This window comes from Petromyzon marinus, unplaced genomic scaffold, assembly GCF_048934315.1.
Source record: "Petromyzon marinus isolate PM22_M1 ecotype Great Lakes invasive population unplaced genomic scaffold, UKy_Petmar_22M1.pri1.0 PM_G_Scaffold_14, whole genome shotgun sequence".
Taxonomy (NCBI): domain Eukaryota; kingdom Metazoa; phylum Chordata; class Hyperoartia; order Petromyzontiformes; family Petromyzontidae; genus Petromyzon; species Petromyzon marinus.
The window spans coordinates 3,253,261-3,274,489 of NW_027422695.1; the positions used below are offsets into that span (position 1 = coordinate 3,253,261).

At 44.4% G+C, this 21,229-nt stretch overlaps 1 protein-coding gene and 1 long non-coding RNA gene across 2 annotated transcripts; both read left to right on the forward strand.

The window, feature by feature from the left end:
* Positions 1–5,943: 5,943 nt before the first annotated feature.
* On the forward strand, positions 5,944–9,015 carry LOC142910214 (uncharacterized). Its single transcript, XR_012932804.1, has 3 exons — positions 5,944–6,258; positions 6,862–6,985; positions 7,743–9,015. It is a non-coding gene; the product is annotated as an uncharacterized LOC142910214 (long non-coding RNA).
* A 2,182-nt stretch (positions 9,016–11,197) lies between these two features.
* Positions 11,198–14,681, forward strand: LOC142910276 (uncharacterized). The gene is made up of 3 exons (XM_076059975.1): positions 11,198–11,238; positions 11,840–11,963; positions 12,720–14,681. The coding sequence occupies exon 3, from the start codon at positions 12,730–12,732 to the stop codon at positions 13,543–13,545; it is 816 nt and encodes a 271-aa protein (XP_075916090.1). The 5' UTR covers positions 11,198–11,238; positions 11,840–11,963; positions 12,720–12,729; the 3' UTR covers positions 13,546–14,681.
* The last annotated feature ends 6,548 nt before the right edge of the window (positions 14,682–21,229 follow it).

Below are 21,229 nucleotides of genomic sequence, written 5' to 3' on the forward strand. Positions count from 1 at the left end.
GTACACACAGTGTACACACACTGTGACAGTGTATACACAGTGTACACACACACACAGTGTACACACACAGTGACAGTGACACAGTGACACACATAGTGTGTACACACAGTGACACACACACAGTGACACAGTGACACACAGTGTACACACACAGTGTACACACACAGTGTACACACAGTGACACAGTGACGTAACAACCGCCATTCGCCACTAAGTGGTGGTGACGTCACCACGACGCTGGTGCCAGGCACAGTGACACACACACAGTGACACAGTGACACACACAGCGACGCACAGTGACACACAGTGACACACACAGTGTATACACACAGTGTACACACACACAGTGTATACACACGCAGTGTATACACACGCAGTGTATACACAGTGACACACAGTGTACACACACACAGTGTACACACACAATGTATATACGTACACACAGTGTACACACACTGTACACACACAGTGTACACACACAGTGTACACACACAGTGACACACACAGTGACACAGTGTACACACACATAGTGTACACACACAGTGTACACACACACACAGTGTACACACACACAGTGTACACACACACACAGTGTACACACACACACAGTGTACACACATAGTGTACACACAGTGTATACACAATAATGTCCACGTTGCTGAGCCCACGCACCCAAGGGAGGGAGCAATGGAAAATGAAGCTAAATCAACTTAAACTCCAACCCTCTGACGTCACCACTCTGCATTACCTCATCGGCGTGAAACGCCAGGGGGAGGTGTACCTCGCTAGTGACGTCATGTCACCAAGGTATTCACCCCAACCCCGCCCACCGCGCTCTTGAGCGTGACGTCACCTCCGCTTGGGTCACTGTCGATATCGTTCCAGTGGCAATCCTAATTTGGGCAAAGCTACGCCCAGTACTCTTTGGTTCTATTGGGTAAATTCTAGATTTAAAGCTTTCGTGACTGCTAGGATCAAATACTCTTTGGTTCTATTGGGTAAAGTCACGTAGGTGAAAATAAAATAAAAAATTAACAAAAAATCACGACGTTTCGGCCACAACACAAGCGGCCTTCATCAGATGAAGGGACGAGACTGTCTGGAGGACAGCGCTGGAGTGGAAGAAGCCACGCTTACATCACGACCTTTAAGCTGTGTGAGAAGAAAAAGACCAAGCGCCTTGACAAAGGAATTAGCATATAATTTAGCATTGAAATGGCTCATTGAAATAGCTAAGTTAAAGTATACACATCCGCAGAGGTACCCCTTGACAAGGAATTAGCATAGAATTTAGCATTGAAATAGCTGAGTGATTAGCTTGTAACTGGTCACAGAAATAGCTATGTTAAAGTCAGAGCATATACATTCACCGAGGCACCTAGTATTCATCACGCCCAGTGACTGGCGGCTCATTAACATAATGTGTCCGTTAAATCCGTCGCGAGTTTATTGCGACGGGTTCAGCGCCCACGCCCCCGTCCCTCCACATATGGGCCGGCCTCATTAACATAATTTATTCAGTTACGGAGACGCTCGTGGGAGGGAAGTGACGTCATGCTACTTCCTCCTGTCACGAGGTAACAGGAAGCTGCCGTGTGCGCGCTTGCACTGAAATCCGAGGTGAGAAATTCTCTTCGTTGTGGTGGTGGTTGTGGTGGTTGTTGTTGTTGTTTACCAAGGTAGAGCCTCGCTCTCCCGTAGGGATGTCAGTTGAGTAGCAGCGAGCATGGGAATCGATGTCCAGGTTGGAACTTTACAACGCGGGGCCTAGCCACCCGGGGCCTTGCCTCCTGCCCTCGCCTGATTTGCATTCACTTTAATTATCTCTCTTAAGTTTAATTTGTCTTCACTCGGCTCGCCACTTTGTAACTTTGTTTTATTGTAAATATTCACGCAGTTTTTACTTTCGTTCTTTTGTTAGCAGGCCAAGCCCGCTTGAGCTGCTATACCGCTCTTGTTATCAGAAGCGACCTGCCCACAACAACACAAGGTGGGGCTTTGTCAACGTGTGTGAATGTTTTGACTTAAAACTTTGGTGACTGCAGGAATGAATATTCTTGGTTCTTTCGGTAAAGTCACGTAGATAGAAAATTAAATGAAAATTACAAGAAAAATAAATAAATGTAAATAAAGCAAAAAAACTCATGTCGTTTTGATCGCAACACAAGTGGTCTTTATTTAATGTAATTGTATTATCAATTATTGTTATTTTCTATCTACGTAACTTTACTGAAAGAAACAAGAATACGTGTGTCAATATCTATCGGCCTGGTATACTTCCTGTATACCAGGTGAGGTAGTTAACATCTCACCACGGAGAGAGACACGCAAACTCCAGTTAGCCTCGGCTATGTTCGTTGATCCTCAATTATTTGGTGGAGTGAGGAAGCATTCATGCCAAGCAGATGAAGGTGGCAGGCATGATTCTAGACACGCCACTGCCTGTTTACCCAGTGACAGTGTACAGTTTGTGTTTGCAGTAACGTCTATTAACTCTGTTGAACACGGAGGTTATATCATAATAGTTATTTTTTGTTTTCCTCTGGAACTCTTTATAAGAATGGAACAGGAAGTTAACACAGCACGCACGTGCAGCTGAAGTCGGAACTGTTCATCCCAGCTTTTAAGGACATCTGAGCCTGGATTCACACCTCTAAGTTGCGATTGAACATTAATTTATGCATTTCTGCCTAACACAAATAGTATTGTTTTCAACACCCTTTGCTATGTCAGCTGAATTTAGCTCTCATAAATATTCCTTTTGTAGCCAGACAGCTGAAATTGTGTGCTCGGAGTTTTGGGTGAACATTCATTTTGAAGATACGAGGGCTTCCAGGCATGTTTATAACCATTTGCCCTCTCATTGTGTGCCATAACAGCCCGTGTGATGAATTTGGGACACTTTTCCACTATATCATGAATATATGAATAAGTATAGACGTGTAAGTCACGTGTTACTGTGTATATATGCTTTCCTCTGTGCATCGATACTGACGTGTAGATGGTGTGGATATTATTTTTTTCTGTCTGCAGCTGACGCTTCCTCTGACGCTTCCTCTGCAGAATTGGTCTGATGGAGCAAAGGCACTCAGCGCAGCTCGGTAGGACAAGGCTCCAATGCGACCGGTGTGCATACAGCACGGATCGTACTGGAGATTTCACACGGCACAAGAGAACTCACACGGGAGAGAAACCCTTCAAGTGCAGTGTGTGTGGGAAGGCGTTTGCACATTCATCTAATCTTGTAGAACACCAGAGAACACACACGGGAGAGAAACCTTTTAGGTGCACTCTGTGCGGGATGGCGTTTGCACAGTCACCACATCTTAAACTACACCAGAGAACACACACGGGAGAGAAACCCTTCAGGTGCACGATGTGCGGGATGGCGTTTACACAGTCATGCAATCTTGTAAAACACCAGAGAACACACACGGGAGAGAAACCCTACAAGTGCAGTGTGTGCGTGAAGGCATTTGCACAGTCATCTGATCTTGTAAAACACCAGAGAACACACACGCGAGATAAACCCTTCAAATGCAGTGTTTGTGGGAAGGCATTTTCACAGTCATCTGCTCTTAAAAAACACCAGAGAACACACGGGAGAGAAACCCTTCAAATGCAGTGTTTGTGGGAAACCTTTGTCACGGTCACCTGCTCTTGTAATACACCAGAGAACACACACAGGAGAGAAACCCTTCAAGTGCACTCTGTGCAGGAAGGCGTTTGCACAGTCACCACATCTTAAAGTACACCAGAGAACACAGAAGCATCAGAAGATCCACAAGGAGTGGAGTCTGAAATCAGCTTGTGAAAGTGAAAGTGCCACCATGAGCCCATCCTTCATGAAACACGAACCGGAAAAAAATCCCAGCTTGGAAACTTTTAAAGTTATCGAGGTGAAATATGAAGAGGTGATGGTGAAGAGGGAAGAAGTGATGGTGAAGAGTGAAGAAGTGATGGTGAAGAGGGAAGAAGTGAAGGTAAAATGTGAAGATGAAGATTCAACTCCAAAATGGGACCTTTACATCGTGAAGCAGGAGGAGAATTCTGACTGTGAGGCAGAGCGAGGCAACTCCCAGCAGTTTGTGCAAGTGGAGGTGTGGGTGGACTTCCTCCGAGACAATCCAAAGTCAAGTGGAGACCCGGTAGATGTGTAAGCTTGAGACGATGTCGCTCCAATAGATGCACCTTTGTCACAGGCCTTTAATGACAAGAACGTGAAGTTGAACACTCTGTTCCTAGGTTCAACCTGCAGAGTAAGGGCGGCCAGTCTTTGTGGACCTGTGGGTTGGGTAGATCTCTAACCAGGAGCGAGATACAATAAGCCCCCAAGCATTCACTATGTTATCATGATAATTGTATTTACACGTTGCTTGCTTAACCGCCTCAGCAACTCGGATTTTTGTGTTGTACCTCATCTGAAACACTCGAAGAGCATCCCCAAGTAGCAGCTGCCCCTGTGTGGCACAAGGTGGTGGCCCTGCACCGGCCTGCATGTGGACAAGAGCCTGTCAGTAGGGGGCGATGATTGATGCGTCATCTCAGTTGTGTAGTTTGTAGGCAATCTTGATTCGAAGCTTTCGTGACTGCAGGAATCCACACTCTTGAGTTCTTTCGGTAAAGTCACCACGTGGGTAGAAACATAACAGATCACGGCGTTTAGATCGCAACACGCACAATCATCATCAGGTGGGACAACCACAGCAAGAGAAACTGCTGAAGTAGTAGGCACCTACTCCAGCAGTTTCTTCTTCTTGCTGCTGTGGTCCCACCTGATGACGATTGCTTGTGTTGCCATCGAAGTGCCGTGATCTATTATTTGTAGCGTAATGTTTTGAATTTGCTACATTTTGACCCAGACGCCAACATGCAACGGCTTACTCGTTTTGAATGACGCAACAATAGTACGGTGTACATACACTGTTAAGCAGACGGTGCGTATTTGTAAAATTACTTCTTGTTAATACGATGTAACGTGATGCAGTCAATTTCGCTGCAGTAATTCAATGTTGTTAATATGCCCGTCAATGATTTAGAATGAATACTTGTCTGATTGTGCGCGTGCATGTAACATTTTGTCTGAGGGTCACACATTGAATAAGTGATGTTAGGACAAAGTGCGTGTGTGTTTTGGAAGTAACCTGTACACATAACTCGGGTGACATCCGTTGTTGTGATACAGGTCAAAGGGTACTTTTGTGTTTCACGAAGCGTCTGCCTCTGAAGCAACTCATCGTCTTTGCAATAGGGAGCACGCTCGGATCATTCATCAGTTACAAGGCATACCACTTGAAAGTTACACGTATAGGAGGAGGTACATTCTCTACAACACGAATTGTAGTTTTGTCTTACGTGTTGACGTAGATTTTGTCTAGCTAGGACTAGAAATGCTCCTTGCTGATTGACGTCTGGATGTTCGTTACCTATCGGTTGAAGCAAACCCCACTGCTGTTGTTGAGACGCTGTGCACCAATAATGGTCCAACACATTGTGTGTACCCTGTACACACAGGGTACACACACAGTGTACACACAGTGACACACAATGACATAGTGACACAACAACAACCGCCATTCGCCACTAAGTGGTGGTGACGTCACGACGCTTGTGCCAGGCACAGTGACACACACAGTGACACAGTGACACACACAGCGACACACAGTGACACACACAGTGTACACACACAGTGTACACACACACAGTGTATACACAATAATGTCCACGTTGTTGCTGAGCTCACACCCAAGGGAGGGAGCAATGGAAACTCCAACTCTGTGACGTCACCACTCTGCATTACCTCATCGGCGTGAAACGCCAGGGTGAGGTGTACCTCCCTAGTGACGTCAGGTCACCAAGGTTTTTACCCCTCGCCCGTCCACCGCGCGCTTGAGCGTGACGTCACCTCCGCTTGGGTCACTGCCGATATCGTTCCAGTGGCAATCCTTTTTTGGGCAAAGCTACGCCCAGTGACTGGCGGCTCATTAACATAATGTGTCCGTTAAAGCCGTCGCGAGTTTATTGCGACGGGTTCGGCGCTCACGCTCCCATCCCTCGCAGTTTGGGCCGGCTCATTAACATAATTTATTCAATTTTATTTAAAGCTTTCGTGACTGCAGTAATTCAAAAACTAAGCATATAAGCATATAATTTATTCAGTTAGAGAGCCGCTCGTGGGAGGGAAGTGACGTCATACTACTTCCTGCTGTCGCGAGGTAACAGGAAGCTGCCGTGTGCGCGCTTGCACTGAAATCCGAGGTGAGAAATTCTCATCGTTGTTGTGGTGGTGGTCGTTGTGGTGGTGGTTGTTGTTGTTTACCAAGGTAGAGCCTGGCTCTCTCGTAGGGATGTCAGTTGAGTAGCAGCGAGCATGGGAATCGATGTCCAGGTTGGAACTTTACAACGCGGGGCCTAGCCACCCGGGGCCTTGCCTCCTGCCCTCGCCTGATTTGCATTCACTTTAATTATCTCGCTTAAGTTTAATTTGTCTTCACCCGGCTCGCCACTTTGTAACTTTGTTTTATTGTAAATATTCACGCAGTTTTTATTTTCGTTCTTTTGTTGAGCTGCTATACCGCTCTTGTTATCAGAAGCGACCTGCCCACAACAACACAAGGTGAGGCTTTGTCAACGTGTGTGAATGTTTTGACTTAAAACTTTGGTGACTGCAGGAATTAATATTCTTGGTTCTTTCGGTAAAGTCACGTAGATAGAAAATTAAATAAAAATAACAATAAAATAAATGAATAATTCCAAATAAAGCAAAACAACTCACGTCGTGTTGATCGCAACACAAGTAGTCTTTATTTAATGTAATTGTATTATCTGTTATTGTTATTTTCTGTCTACGTAACTTTACAGAAAGAAACAAGAATACGTGTGTCAATGTCTATCGGTCAAAGACGCTCAGCGGAGAGACTCGCAAACTCCAAATATACAGCAGGTGTCAGGGTCGGGATCGAACCCACGACTTCCTGTATACCAGGTGAGGTAGTTAACATTTCACCACGGAGAGAGACACGCAAACTCCAGTTAGCCTCGGCTATGTTCATTGATCCTCGATTAATTACTTGGTGTAGTGAGGAAGCATTAATGCTGAGCAGATGAAGGTGGCCAGGCATGATTCTAGACACGCCACCGCCAGTGTGTGACAGTGTCAAGTTTGTATTTGCAGTAAAGTCTATCAACTCTATTGAACACGGAGGTTATATCAAAACAATAGTTTATTTTTGTTTACCTCTGGAACTCTTACTAAGAATGGAAACAGGAGGTGAACACAGCACACACATTCAGCTGAAGTCGGAACTGTTCATCCCAGCATTCAAGGACATCTGAGTTGCGATTGAACATTAATTCATGCATTTCTGCATAACACAAATAGTATTGTTTTCAACACCCTTTGCAATGTCAGCTGAATTTAGCTCTCATAAATATTCCTTTTGTGACCAGACAGCCGACATTGTGTGTTCGGAGTTTTTAGTGAACATTCATTTTGAAGATACGAGGGCTTCCAGGCATGTTTATAACCATTTGCCCTCTCATTGTGTGCCATAACAGACCGTGTGATGAATTTGGGACACTTTTCCACTATATCATGAATATATGAACGAGTATAGACGTGTAAGTCACGTGTTACTGTGTATATATGCTTTCCTCTGTGCATCGATACTGACGTGTCGATGGTGTGGATATTATTTTTTTCTGTCTGTAGCTGACGCTTTTTCTGACGCTTCCTCTTTAAGAATTGGTCTGATGGAGCAAATGCACTCAGCGCAGCTCGGTAGGACAAGGCAACAATGCGACCGGTGTGCATACAGCACGGATCGTACTGGAGATTTCACACGGCACAAGAGAACTCACACAGGAGAAAAACCCTTCAAGTGCAGTGTGTGTGGGGTGGCGTTTACACAGTCATGCAATCTTGTAAAACACCAGAGAACACACACGGGAGAGAAACCCTACAAGTGCAGTGTGTGCGTGAAGGCATTTGCACAGTCATCTGATCTTGTAAAACACCAGAGAACACACACGCGAGATAAACCCTTCAAATGCAGTGTTTGTGGGAAGGCATTTTCACAGTCATCTGCTCTTAAAAAACACCAGAGAACACACGGGAGAGAAACCCTTCAAATGCAGTGTTTGTGGGAAACCTTTGTCACGGTCACCTGCTCTAGTAATACACCAGAGAACACACACAGGAGAGAAACCCTTCAAGTGCACTCTGTGCAGGAAGGCGTTTGCACAGTCACCACATCTTAAAGTACACCAGAGAACACAGAAGCATCAGAAGATCCACAAGGAGTGGAGTCTGAAATCAGCTTGTGAAAGTGAAAGTGCCACCATGAGCCCATCCTTCATGAAACACGAACCGGAAAAAAATCCCAGCTTGGAAACTTTTAAAGTTATCGAGGTGAAATATGAAGAGGTGATGGTGAAGAGGGAAGAAGTGATGGTGAAGAGTGAAGAAGTGATGGTGAAGAGGGAAGAAGTGAAGGTAAAATGTGAAGATGAAGATTCAACTCCAAAATGGGACCTTTACATCGTGAAGCAGGAGGAGAATTCTGACTGTGAGGCAGAGCGAGGCAACTCCCAGCAGTTTGTGCAAGTGGAGGTGTGGGTGGACTTCCTCCGAGACAATCCAAAGTCAAGTGGAGACCCGGTAGATGTGTAAGCTTGAGACGATGTCGCTCCAATAGATGCACCTTTGTCACAGGCCTTTAATGACAAGAACGTGAAGTTGAACACTCTGTTCCTAGGTTCAACCTGCAGAGTAAGGGCGGCCAGTCTTTGTGGACCTGTGGGTTGGGTAGATCTCTAACCAGGAGCGAGATACAATAAGCCCCCAAGCATTCACTATGTTATCATGATAATTGTATTTACACGTTGCTTGCTTAACCGCCTCAGCAACTCGGATTTTTGTGTTGTACCTCATCTGAAACACTCGAAGAGCATCCCCAAGTAGCAGCTGCCCCTGTGTGGCACAAGGTGGTGGCCCTGCACCGGCCTGCATGTGGACAAGAGCCTGTCAGTAGGGGGCGATGATTGATGCGTCATCTCAGTTGTGTAGTTTGTAGGCAATCTTGATTCGAAGCTTTCGTGACTGCAGGAATCCACACTCTTGAGTTCTTTCGGTAAAGTCACCACGTGGGTAGAAACATAACAGATCACGGCGTTTAGATCGCAACACGCACAATCATCATCAGGTGGGACAACCACAGCAAGAGAAACTGCTGAAGTAGTAGGCACCTACTCCAGCAGTTTCTTCTTCTTGCTGCTGTGGTCCCACCTGATGACGATTGCTTGTGTTGCCATCGAAGTGCCGTGATCTATTATTTGTAGCGTAATGTTTTGAATTTGCTACATTTTGACCCAGACGCCAACATGCAACGGCTTACTCGTTTTGAATGACGCAACAATAGTACGGTGTACATACACTGTTAAGCAGACGGTGCGTATTTGTAAAATTACTTCTTGTTAATACGATGTAACGTGATGCAGTCAATTTCGCTGCAGTAATTCAATGTTGTTAATATGCCCGTCAATGATTTAGAATGAATACTTGTCTGATTGTGCGCGTGCATGTAACATTTTGTCTGAGGGTCACACATTGAATAAGTGATGTTAGGACAAAGTGCGTGTGTGTTTTGGAAGTAACCTGTACACATAACTCGGGTGACATCCGTTGTTGTGATACAGGTCAAAGGGTACTTTTGTGTTTCACGAAGCGTCTGCCTCTGAAGCAACTCATCGTCTTTGCAATAGGGAGCACGCTCGGATCATTCATCAGTTACAAGGCATACCACTTGAAAGTTACACGTATAGGAGGAGGTACATTCTCTACAACACGAATTGTAGTTTTGTCTTACGTGTTGACGTAGATTTTGTCTAGCTAGGACTAGAAATGCTCCTTGCTGATTGACGTCTGGATGTTCGTTACCTATCGGTTGAAGCAAACCCCACTGCTGTTGTTGAGACGCTGTGCACCAATAATGGTCCAACACATTGACGGCCTTCAGGCCAGGAAAGTCACAACATTTGCACACGAAGGACGCATTCACGCAAGTACCCCATGCTCCGTTTTGAAGCTTTAAAATGAAACATCTTTGAATTGTGTTGTGTTTTGAATTAGATTATTTTATTTCCTCATTAAAAGCTTGTATCAATTTACATCTGGAAGACTTCATTGAAAAGGACATTTCGTGTGAATTTTCTCTCGTCATTAAGTGGATGGCCTTGCCGGGGGTTCGGTTCAATGCGGACACACAGTGTACACACACACACACAGTGTACACACAGTGTAGACACACAGTGTACACACAGTGTACACACACAGTGTACACACAGTGTACACACACAGTGTACACACACAATGTACACACACACAGTGTAGACACACAGTGTACACACACACAGTGTGCACACACAGTGTATGCACTGTACACACACAGTTTGCACACAGTGTATACACACTGTACACACACAGTGTACACACAGGGTACACACACAGTGTACACACAGTGACACACAATGACATAGTGACACAACAACAACCGCCATTCGCCACTAAGTGGTGGTGACGTCACGACGCTTGTGCCAGGCACAGTGACACACACAGTGACACAGTGACACACACAGCGACACACAGTGACACACACAGTGTACACACACAGTGTACACACACACAGTGTATACACAATAATGTCCACGTTGTTGCTGAGCTCACACCCAAGGGAGGGAGCAATGGAAACTCCAACTCTGTGACGTCACCACTCTGCATTACCTCATCGGCGTGAAACGCCAGGGTGAGGTGTACCTCCCTAGTGACGTCAGGTCACCAAGGTTTTTACCCCTCGCCCGTCCACCGCGCGCTTGAGCGTGACGTCACCTCCGCTTGGGTCACTGCCGATATCGTTCCAGTGGCAATCCTTTTTTGGGCAAAGCTACGCCCAGTGACTGGCGGCTCATTAACATAATGTGTCCGTTAAAGCCGTCGCGAGTTTATTGCGACGGGTTCGGCGCTCACGCTCCCATCCCTCGCAGTTTGGGCCGGCTCATTAACATAATTTATTCAATTTTATTTAAAGCTTTCGTGACTGCAGTAATTCAAAAACTAAGCATATAAGCATATAATTTATTCAGTTAGAGAGCCGCTCGTGGGAGGGAAGTGACGTCATACTACTTCCTGCTGTCACGAGGTAACAGGAAGCTGCCGTGTGCGCGCTTGCACTGAAATCCGAGGTGAGAAATTCTCATCGTTGTTGTGGTGGTGGTCGTTGTGGTGGTGGTTGTTGTTGTTTACCAAGGTAGAGCCTCTCTCTCGTAGGGATGTCAATTGAGTAGCAGCGAGCATGGGAATCGATGTCCAGGTTGGAACTTTACAACGCGGGGCCTAGCCACCCGGGGCCTTGCCTCCTGCCCTCGCCTGATTTGCATTCACTTTAATTATCTCGCTTAAGTTTAATTTGTCTTCACCCGGCTCGCCACTTTGTAACTTTGTTTTATTGTAAATATTCACGCAGTTTTTATTTTCGTTCTTTTGTTGAGCTGCTATACCGCTCTTGTTATCAGAAGCGACCTGCCCACAACAACACAAGGTGAGGCTTTGTCAACGTGTGTGAATGTTTTGACTTAAAACTTTGGTGACTGCAGGAATTAATATTCTTGGTTCTTTCGGTAAAGTCACGTAGATAGAAAATTAAATAAAAATAACAATAAAATAAATGAATAATTCCAAATAAAGCAAAACAACTCACGTCGTGTTGATCGCAACACAAGTAGTCTTTATTTAATGTAATTGTATTATCTGTTATTGTTATTTTCTGTCTACGTAACTTTACAGAAAGAAACAAGAATACGTGTGTCAATGTCTATCGGTCAAAGACGCTCAGCGGAGAGACTCGCAAACTCCAAATATACAGCAGGTGTCAGGGTCGGGATCGAACCCACGACTTCCTGTATACCAGGTGAGGTAGTTAACATTTCACCACGGAGAGAGACACGCAAACTCCAGTTAGCCTCGGCTATGTTCATTGATCCTCGATTAATTACTTGGTGTAGTGAGGAAGCATTAATGCTGAGCAGATGAAGGTGGCCAGGCATGATTCTAGACACGCCACCGCCAGTGTGTGACAGTGTCAAGTTTGTATTTGCAGTAAAGTCTATCAACTCTATTGAACACGGAGGTTATATCAAAACAATAGTTTATTTTTGTTTACCTCTGGAACTCTTACTAAGAATGGAAACAGGAGGTGAACACAGCACACACATTCAGCTGAAGTCGGAACTGTTCATCCCAGCATTCAAGGACATCTGAGTTGCGATTGAACATTAATTCATGCATTTCTGCATAACACAAATAGTATTGTTTTCAACACCCTTTGCAATGTCAGCTGAATTTAGCTCTCATAAATATTCCTTTTGTGACCAGACAGCCGACATTGTGTGTTCGGAGTTTTTAGTGAACATTCATTTTGAAGATACGAGGGCTTCCAGGCATGTTTATAACCATTTGCCCTCTCATTGTGTGCCATAACAGACCGTGTGATGAATTTGGGACACTTTTCCACTATATCATGAATATATGAACGAGTATAGACGTGTAAGTCACGTGTTACTGTGTATATATGCTTTCCTCTGTGCATCGATACTGACGTGTCGATGGTGTGGATATTATTTTTTTCTGTCTGTAGCTGACGCTTTTTCTGACGCTTCCTCTGCAGAATTGGTCTGATGGAGCAAATGCACTCAGCGCAGCTCGGTAGGACAAGGCAACAATGCGACCGGTGTGCATACAGCACGGATCGTACTGGAGATTTCACACGGCACAAGAGAACTCACACAGGAGAAAAACCCTTCAAGTGCAGTGTGTGTGGGGTGGCGTTTGCACATTCATCTACTCTAGTAGAACACCAGAGAACACACACGGGAGAGAAACCCTTCAGGTGCAGTCTGTGTGGGAAGGCGTTTCCACGTTCATCTGCTCTTGTAATACACCAGAGAACACACACTGGAGAGAAACCCTTCAAGTGCAGTGTGTGTGGGAAGGCGTTTGCACATTCATCTCTTCTTGTAGTACACCAGAGAACACACACAGGAGAGAAACCCTTCAGGTGCACTCCGTGCGGGATAACGTTTGCACAGCAACCACATCTTAAAGTACACCAGAGAACACAGAAGCATCAGAAGATCCACAAGGAGTGGAGTCTGAAATCAACTTGTGAAAGTCAAAGTGCCACCATGAGCCCATCCCTCATGATACAAGAACCGGAGGAAAATCCCAGCTTTGACACTTTTAAAGGTATCGAGGTGAAATGTGAAGAGGTGAAGGTGAAATGTGAAGAAGTGATGGTGAAGAGCAAAGATGTGAAGGTGAAATGTGAAGATGAAGATTCAACTCCAAAATGGGACCTTCACATCGTGAAGCAGGAGGAGAATTCTTACTGTGAGGCAGAGCGAGGCAACTCCCAGCAGTTTGTGGAAGTGGAGGTGTGGGTGGACTTGCTCCTAGACAATACAAAGTCAATTGGAGACCCGGTAGATGTGTAAGCCAGAGACGATGTCGCTACAATAGATGCACCTTTGTCACACACTTTGTGGGCCCGTGGGTTTGGTAGATCTCTAACCAGGAGCAAGAGCCAATAAGCTCCCAAGAATTCACTATGTTATCATAATTGCTTTTACATGGTGCTTGCTTAATCGCCTCAGCAACTCGGAGTTTTGTGTCTCATCTCAAACGCTCGAAAAGCATCCCCAAGTAGCAGCTGTCCCTGTGTGGCACAAGATGGTGGCTCTGCACCGGCCTGCGTGTGGACAAGAGCCTGTTAGTAGGGGGCGATGATTGATGCGTCATCTCAGTTGTGTAGTTTGTAAGTAATGTTTAGAATTTGCTACATTTTCACTCAGACGCCAGCATGCAATGGCCTCGTTTTGAATGACACAATAGTATGTTTTACATACACTGTGAAGCAGACTGTGCAACTTTTTTTAAAAGCTTCTTGTTAATACGATGTAACGTGATGTAGTATATTTCACTGCAGTAATCCAATTTTGTTAATATGCCTGTCATTAATTTAGAATGTATACTTGTCTGGTTTTGTGCATACTTGTAACATTTGATCTATAAGGGTCAAACATTGAATAAGTGATGTTAGGACAAAGTGTGTGTTTGAAAGTAACCTGTACAGAAGTCTCAGGTGAGACCCGTTGTTCTTGTGATACAGGTCAAACGGTGTTTTTGTGTTCCACGAAGCATCCGGAGCAACTCATTGTCTTTGAAATAGGTAGCACACTCGGATCATTCATCAGTTACAAGGCATACCACTTAAAAGTTACACGTATAGGAGGAGATACATTCTCTACAACACGAATTGCAGTTTTGTCTTACGTGTTGACGTAGATTTTGTCTAACTAGGACTAGAAATGCTCCTTGCTGATTCACGTCTGGATGTTCGTTACCTATCGGTTGAAGCAAACCCCACTGCTGTTGTTGAGACGCTGTGCACCAATAAGGGTCCAACACATTGACGGCCTTCAGGCCAGGAAAGTCACAACATTTGTACACGAAGGACGCATTCACGCAAGTACCCCATACTCCGTTTTGAAGTTTTAAAATGAAATATTTGAATTGTGTTGTTTTGAATTAGATAATTTGTATTTCTTCATTAAAAGCTCGTATCAATTTACATCTGGAAGACTTCATTGAAAAGGACATTTCGTGTGAATTTTCTCTCAACGTTAAGTAGATGGCCTTGCCGGGGGTTCGGTTCGATGCGGACTTTCACCTGTTTGGGTTTGCGGGATCGAGATAAGGCGACACGGAGCTGCTGGCCGTGCGAGAAGACCGCCGTCTGCAGATCGATTCCAACGTAATCGAGCGTCTGTCCCTGCGCCTCCGTCGTCCATGCAGGGGGTGCGTAGGTTTGCAGCGCCCCCTGCATGAAAACAACGGAAAGTGCAGCGCTCATCACAGATAGATAAAGTTGTGCGCTTATATTTAAAATGTTATTCTTTTATAAGGTGATGTTGAAATCGAAAAGTGTTTAGCCAGTTGATGATTTCAATCAGATTGATTCATTTATTATGCACCACATATCCGAGCTTTTGTGGTCCTGTTGCGCTGAAGTTGGAAAAAGTCTGTGACTATAACTTCGCTCAATATTGTAAACGTGTTTCTGTTTAGTTATTGTTTAATACAAACTACTTCAGATAATGGGTTTCAAGATGTGCTTGAATGCCACGTTCGTTGTTCTGGTGTTTAATAGCTTGGACGTCATGGCAAATGGCTTCCATCGATGTGGAAGTCAATGGTGGATGATAATTTGACATTTCGGTGTTGATTTGGAGTAGATTGTTTAACTGTTGCATACCGGGTGGTGAAATGCTTTGCCGAGTACCTGAACTGTTTGACCAAGTGAATTCATGAAGAGTTCGATACGAGTTTGAGCGTTAACATTCTTGCGGAACAACAAAGATCTGATATTTTAAAGATTCCTGATTGTACGTTTATTGCGACAATGTTCAAGGGGAACACGTGTGGAGGTCGAGTTCCAGGTGAAGTCTCCCCTTACCTGGCAACCATGGTGGCTGTCCACTGATCACTCTCACTCCGTCACAGCTACGAGCTGTAGGAATCAGGACTCTCTGCCCTGGCGCTGTTTTAATTCACAGCACCAAGAGCGGAGAGCCTCATCCCTGCAGTGCCCTCCTGTTGTGCCGCATCATTTACCGCGTAACGAGGCAATGTTTTCATGAGCAGTGCGTTCCACTACGCACCCACACGAGCGAACCATGTGCAACAGTGTGCGTACATACAGACACGAACAAACACGCGGGTGCACATACACACACGAGCGCTTACTTGCAGACACGGACGAGTGGAGATGCACGCACGAGTGTGGTCACCACCTGGCTAGCTACACTAGTCACGTGATAACTAGTATAGCTAGCCTGCTGGTCAGCACCTGGCTAACTACACTAGTCACGTGATAACTAGTATATTAAACTATACACTACACTATACACTTCACTATACACTATGCTACTATACACTACACTATACACTACACTATATACACTAAACACTATTATACACTATACACTACACTATACACTACTATACACACTACTATACACTACACTATACACAACACTATTATACACTAAACACTATTATACACTACACTATACACTACTATACACTACACTACTATACACTACACTATATACTTTTACACTATAATATACACTACTATACAATACACTTCTATACACTACACTCTACACTTATACACTACAATATACACTACAATATGCACGACTATACACTACTATACACTACAATATGCACGTCTATACACTACACTAAACACTATTATACTATACACTACACTATACACTACTATACACTACTACACACTAGTGCTGCACTAGTCCCCAAACTGCAAAGACAAAGGCTCCCCAATGTAGACTGACATCCACAGACCCACACGTGGACCCACGGACTCGCACAGAAACCCACGGACTCATCGACTCCCACTGGGCATGCGCTGTTAGCGAGCACCGGTGAGGGTCGCGATGGAACAACACCAGGGGCTGGTGTGGACAGAACCACGGCTGGCCGCTCGTCTCTCAAATTCTGATGTTAGCACCCCCACCCATCTCACCACCTTCATTATGGCTGAGTCCACCTAAGTGACGCTCAGGACTGCTTCAGGTCAGGGGCCGACCTTAAATGACGTCACGTAATTTTAGAGGATTTTTGACCCCCCCCCGCCCCCATCGTCACACGACGTCACAAAGTCAGACCCCTCCCCCTCAAATATGACGTCACAAAGCTCTGCCCCCCTCCGCCCCCCCCCCCCAAAAAAACATGCTTCAAATCGCTTTAAACTATTGTTGTCATTGTAGTGCGTAGTTAATGTGGCGCTGCATACTGATGTTGTAGGTAGAAAACATTTATTACAAAGTCTAATTAAGTAGAACGTGTTTATATTTATTTAAAGTTGCGCAATTTGATGTGACGTCACTTTTCTCAAACCCCCCCCCCCCCCCCCCCTTGTCACACATCGTCACAAACGTCTGACCCAGCCCCTCCCTCTAGGTGCGTGACGTCATTCACGGACGGCCCCTAATTGTCGCTCTCATTGGCCGTGAGCGAGAATAGCGCAGCGCCGCTAACCGCTACGCCGTGATGGTGCCCCTTACCTGCATGAACGGAGACGCGGTCAGACAATGGGTGAGCCGTTGGTGCGGGCAGGACGAGTGATCTCGGGCGTACCTCCTGACGTGGAAGGCGAGGGAGGTCGGAGCGCGCGTGTGAAGAGAGACGGCAAGGGGCGGGAGGAGAGGGGGGCGATCGGACGGAGCGGAAGCAGGAGGACGAGGGCAGGAGAGGCAGCGGAGCCGTGGAGGAGTCTGGGCGCACTTGATGGTGAAAGTTGACGTGGACGCACGCTGCAGAAGAGAAGAAAATCTTCACGCTCGGCGCCACACACAGCCAGACGTAGCTCACCTCATCCGTCTTGCTGACGATGTGTAGGACGACTAGACTCTGATTGTCTTGTAGTTCTGTGGAAAGAAGGAGAGTTGTCTTGAATCAAACAAGGCCCTCTGCCACCGGTGTGGGCGGGGGGGGGGGGTACCCTAGTGGAGGGCTGAGCGTGGGAGTGCGTCGAGGGGAGGGTGAGTGGTGGTTGACATGAATTTGAATTCTTATACATACTATGTATTGTAACATTTATAGTCGTATGGGTTTACATATGGTAGAACATATAGGCTATTAGACGAGGACCAATTCAGTGCCAACATCGTTAACACGGACCCAGATCGTCAACAGGGACCCACATCGTCAACAGGGATGCTCGCCTTGTCAATAGAGACCCACATCAAAAGGGACGCTCACCTCTTTAATCCGGACCCATATCTTCAATCGGGACCCACATCGTCAACAGTGACCCACAACATGAATATGGACACTCACCTCGTCAGTAGGGACCCACTTCGTCAACAGTGACCCACAACATCAATATGGACACTCACCTCGTCAGTAGGGACCCACATCATCAACAGTGACCCACAACATGAATATGTTCACGTTTTTGTTGCGGTTGCACCCGAGTCAAGGGCCGCACGGCTCACAGGGCTCTACACCTGACACGTGAAACTTAAATTAAACTGAAGACGTCTCGCCAGCATGCATCTATCCTCCACGCGTGGCTTCTGTCACGCGACTTCCACGATTTCGCCTGGGAGTCTCCCGTCGCGTGCCCCCATAGGTCTTCTCCATCGGTCGCTCGACTCGCGTAGACCATTCATCCGCGTGGTCCACGTGGTCAAAGAAGAAGTTGGTACCAGCCGAGGCAGCACAACGCCAGTAACACAGACTTATGTAAATGGTCGATAAGAGTGAAGTACAGTACGTCATAACCCACTCATTTCAAATGCTTGCCACATTATTCGTTGCTATTGGTCACATAAAGAACTTGGAATTGCCAATGCTGTGCCACCTCAGGTTCTAAGGCAAAGTGAAATGTCTGCTCTGGGCCGGTCAAGGACACCATTTCTGGGATGAAACGATCACATTCATGACACGTGATGAAGCATATAAGCAGTATGCACTGCTGTAACCTTAGCAGGTACCCACCACAGTCAGTATGCACTGCTGTAGTGAAAGCAGGTACCACCACAGTCAGTATCCACTGCTGTAATTATAGCAGGTACCACTAGTCAGTATACCTGCTGTAATCTTAGCAGGTACCACCACAGCAGTATGCACTGCTGTAGTGAAAGTAGGTACCACCAGAGTATGCCCTGATGTAATCATAGCAGGTACCACTAGTCAGTATGTACTGCTGTAATCATAGCAGGTACCACCACAGTCAGTATGCACTGCTGTTATAGCATAAAAAAAGATAACGATACTATCATAGAATGTTAACTAAACGAGCATACATTTTTAACTAATTTAGGATAAACATTAAACTTAATGAGTATGGATAAATATAATGCATTAGCATACAGATTCAAATTAATTAGCATACCTAAATTAGCATAGGACAACCGTTGACCAATCGCTGCGCACCATCGCCGGAGACGCGCCCAGGTTTGCCTCTCGACCAATCGGATCGCTGGCCCTCCCCCCCTCCCCACTTTGGCACGCGGCGACCAATCAGATCGCGGGAGGACGCTACCATTTTTAATGCCCTACACGCTGAACGCCGCGCGCCCATGTGCGTGTGAGTGTTTAGTTTTGTGTTAATTATTTTAATCATTAAAGCTCGCGATTGTCAAGGTAAGCTACGTTGACTTTATTTTTTAAAGTATTTTCTCAAGAGAACCGCTGCTGCTGCTGCTGTTGTTGTTGTGAAAGGCCCGGTACACCCTGAGGCCTTGCCTAGACTAGGACAGCCTTGATGTCACGTGGGTCCACACTCTTTGCTTCTTTCGGTGAAGTCACGGAGGTAGAAAGCAAAATTTATTTATTATTTAATTTAATTAAAATTAATTTTATACCTACGTTAAATTTCACTTAAATGGTTAATTAAGTTAATTTAAACTTATTTTATACCAACGTATTTTTTTTTATAAATGAATATTTTTTATCATTTAAATTCATTTTATTTTATACCTACGTTAAATTTAATTTAAATGTGTAATAAATTTTATTTCATACATATGTTAAATTGAATTGAAATGTTTAATAAATTAAATTTATTTTATACCTACGTTTAATTTTTTTATGAATTACATTTATTTAAATTAAATGTATTTTATTTTATATCTACGTAAAATTAAATTGATATTTTCATAAATTACATTTATTTAAATTAATTTTATTTAATACCTACGTTCAATTAAATTTTTAATAAATTAAATTTATTTTATTTAAATTACATTTATTTTATTTAATACCTACGTTTAATTTAACTTTTAAAATAAATTTCATTATTTTATTTAAATTAATTTTATTTTATACCTACGTTAAATTAAATTTTTCATAAGTTAAATTATTTTATTTAAATACATTTTTTAAAATAAATTACATTTCTTTTATTTAAATTACATTTATTTTATACCTACGTTAAATTAAATTAAAAATTTTAATCAAATTTATTTTACATGTACAGTCATTTTAACTGCTCTGACTGCTACAAGCTAAGTGCGGCCTGGAATCGTATTATTAAGTAATACATTTTACAATTACAATTCCTTATAGAGGAACCCCATACTAATGAACTGACTACATATCTATATAATTAAAAGACCGCAAGCAGATACCGCAAAAGCGGACCCCGTTGTCAATGATATAATTTGATCTACGTACAGCAGTTGCTGTACGTACATCATTAAAATTACACCGATTGCAATACGTCACCAAAGACGACACAATTTTAATTTGACCCCCGGGTCTGATCGCGTTAACTGTGCAGGTGGCGGGGGTCGAGAGGTGACTTGCACGTGTGTGCAGCTTGTTGAATATTGACGTGTGATGACTTGTGGAGAGGAAGAATGATGATGATGATGACGATGCAAGTCTTGAAGTCTGACGTTGTTCTCCGAGTCGTGTAGCCTACCGCGTGCCACTTTGGGGATTGCGTAATGTCATTTTAGTTTCCTCCGTGGAACTTTTTATTTTGTTGATCCTAACGATGTAACTAACGTAGGGCGGGCTTGGGAGCGGCGTTGACGATGTGTTTTGGCGTTACACCAACCAGCACCTTTGCATTCAGAAGTTGGAGGTGCTTTGATTGTTACAGCGAGAGGTGGAATCATCACCGTCATCGTCATGGGTTTAAGTGGGCACGGAGCCCGTCAAGGGAATGGGTAGGTAGAGGAATGGGGTTGGAGAGTATACACAACTTGCATTTCTAGTCATTTCAACAACTTTATGGGCATGCGCATCATTAACAGTATCCTGATTCATATTCTTAGTTCTTTCGGTAAAGTCACGTTGAAGGGAAACAACAAAATAATAAAATATATATAAAACAATAAAAATTCTCACGACGTTTCGACCATAACACAAACGGTCGTCTTAAGGTGTGTTGGTTTGCATAAAATTATTTTTAAACGGTGCATTTATTTATTTATAAAAAACGTTAGCGCCACGCGCAGCGATTTGGAAGTTTATTTAGGACTAGTCCATTTATATTCTGAAAAGAGGAGGGGGGAGACGAAATTTTTTATAATGTATGCTGTCTGAAAGCCACTGTAAGCGTGAACAATCAATTAA